Source organism: Oxyura jamaicensis, unplaced genomic scaffold (assembly GCF_011077185.1).
Source record: "Oxyura jamaicensis isolate SHBP4307 breed ruddy duck unplaced genomic scaffold, BPBGC_Ojam_1.0 oxyUn_random_OJ65609, whole genome shotgun sequence".
NCBI classification, from domain to species: Eukaryota; Metazoa; Chordata; class Aves; order Anseriformes; family Anatidae; genus Oxyura; species Oxyura jamaicensis.
The window spans coordinates 1-1,886 of record NW_023307897.1 but is presented as its reverse complement, the minus strand read 5'-3'; the positions used below and the strand labels follow the sequence as shown (position 1 = coordinate 1,886).

At 74.6% G+C, this 1,886-nt stretch overlaps 1 protein-coding gene across 1 annotated transcript; it reads left to right on the top strand.

The window, feature by feature from the left end:
- Positions 1 to 249: 249 nt before the first annotated feature.
- TBCB (tubulin folding cofactor B) lies at positions 250 to 1,875 on the top strand (the record flags this gene model as incomplete). The annotated part of the gene is made up of 4 exons (XM_035313677.1): positions 250 to 439; positions 706 to 849; positions 1,338 to 1,434; positions 1,678 to 1,875. Coding segments are annotated over exons 1-4 (577 nt in total), but the record flags the coding sequence as incomplete, so codon positions are not given.
- Positions 1,876 to 1,886: the final 11 nt, after the last annotated feature.

The window sequence follows — 1,886 nt, the reverse complement described above, 5'->3', positions numbered from 1 at the left end:
CCCTGCAGCACCCGGTGCATTGCCCTGCAGCACCCGGTGCATTCCCTGCAGCACCCGGTGCATTCCCTGCAGCACCCAGTGCATTCCCTGCAGCACCCGGTGCATTCCCGCCCCGCCCCTCCCGCGCCCCGCCCGGCCCCGCCCTCCTCCTCGCTTCCCATTGGCCGACCCCCTAGCGCCCCTCTCCCATTGGCCGCCCCCCGTCCCGGTGGGCGGGCCGCGGCGCGGGATTGGCGGAGCGGCGCGGGGGGCGGGCGGAAGCTTCCAGAAGCGGCGGCGGCGGCGGCGGCGGGGCCGCACCATGACGGCGGCGGGGCCGGGGCCGGGCCCGGGGCTCGGGGCTGGGCCCGGGGCGGTGTCGCTGGCGGTGAGCAGCAGCCTGAACGCCTTCCGCGCCCACAAGCGCTACGGCACCGGGCTCACCATCGCCGAGTTCAAGGTACCGGGACCAGGCCTCGGCGGCCCGTCACGGGGCCTGGCCCGGGGTCCGTGACGGGACCCTGGGGTCCGTGACAGGACCGTGGGGTCCGTGACAGGAACGGGTCCGTGACGGGACCGGGTCCGTGACGGGAGCGCTGCCCCAAACCCGGCCCGGGTCCCCGATCCCCGGTCCCCGATCCCCGGTCCCCGATCCCCGGTCCCCGATCCCCGGTCCCCGATCCCCGGTCCCCGTCCCCGGTCCCGCAGCGCCTTCGTCCCCCGCAGTGCAAGCTGGAGCTGGTGGTGGGCAGCCCGGCGTCGTGCATGGAGCTGGAGCTGTACGGCCCCGCCGAGGAGCTGCTGGGGCGCCTGGACTGCGACGAGGCCCTGCTGGGCTCCTACCCCGTGGCCGACGGCTGCCGAGTGCACGTGGGTCCCCTCCTCGGAGTTCCCCGCTTTCCCCCTTTTTTCGCCCCAAAAGGGGGCTCTGCAGCGCTGCCGCCCCCTTTCCCCACCCCAACCCCTTTTTCCCCCGTTCTCACCCCAAGCTGTGGTCCCCGTAACGGCACCTGCATGGAAGGTCCCCACCCCAGTCCCCACCGCTGCTTTCCCCCTTTTTTACCCCAAATCGGGCTCTGAGGCGCTGCCGCCCCTTTCCCAACTCCTCCCCCCCCCCCCGTTCTCACCCCCAAATGGGGGTCCCAGTAACCGCACCCGCGTGGAAGACGCCCCCAGTCCCCTCCCACACCTCAGACGCCCCCTCCGGGAAACCCCACTTTCCCCCTTTCTCACCCCAAAACCGGGCTCTGAAGTGCTGCAGCCCCCTTTCCCCCCCCCCCCCCCCTCCCCTTTTCCCCCTTTTCCCACCCCAAAACGGGACCCCCGCGGTGGGACCCCGCAGTGACGGGGCCCCGCAGGTGATCGACCGCAGCGGGGCGCGCATCGGGGAGTACGAGGACGTGTCGCAGGTGCAGAAGTACGAGATGCCCGAGAGCGACTACGACAAGCGGCCAGGTGAGCGCGCGGCCCCGGGGACGCCCCCTGCCCCCTTCCAGGCCACCGTCCCCACGTGCCACCACCCCACGGGGGGCCCCACGCCCCTCCCCACGGTGCCCGTTGCCCCTTCCTTCCCGCCTCACTCGCCCCGGCCCCCTCGTGCCCCCGGCCCCACGCCAGCTGCCCCCGGTCCCGCTCCGTCTTCGTCCCCCGGGGGGTGGCGCGTCCCCCCGGGGTGCCACGTCCCCGCTGTCCCCGCAGAGTCCCTGCGCGCCTTCCTGAAGCAGCGGCAGTGGGGCCGCTACGACGAGGCGGCGGCGCGGCGCCAGGCGGCCGAGCAGGAGCAGCGGCGGGCGCAGGAGGCGGCGCTGGCGGCCGCGCTCCCGGTGGGCGCCCGCTGCCAGGTGCGGGTGCCGGGGCAGCCCTGCCGGCGGGGCACCATCATGTACGTGGGTACGTCCCCCCCGTGT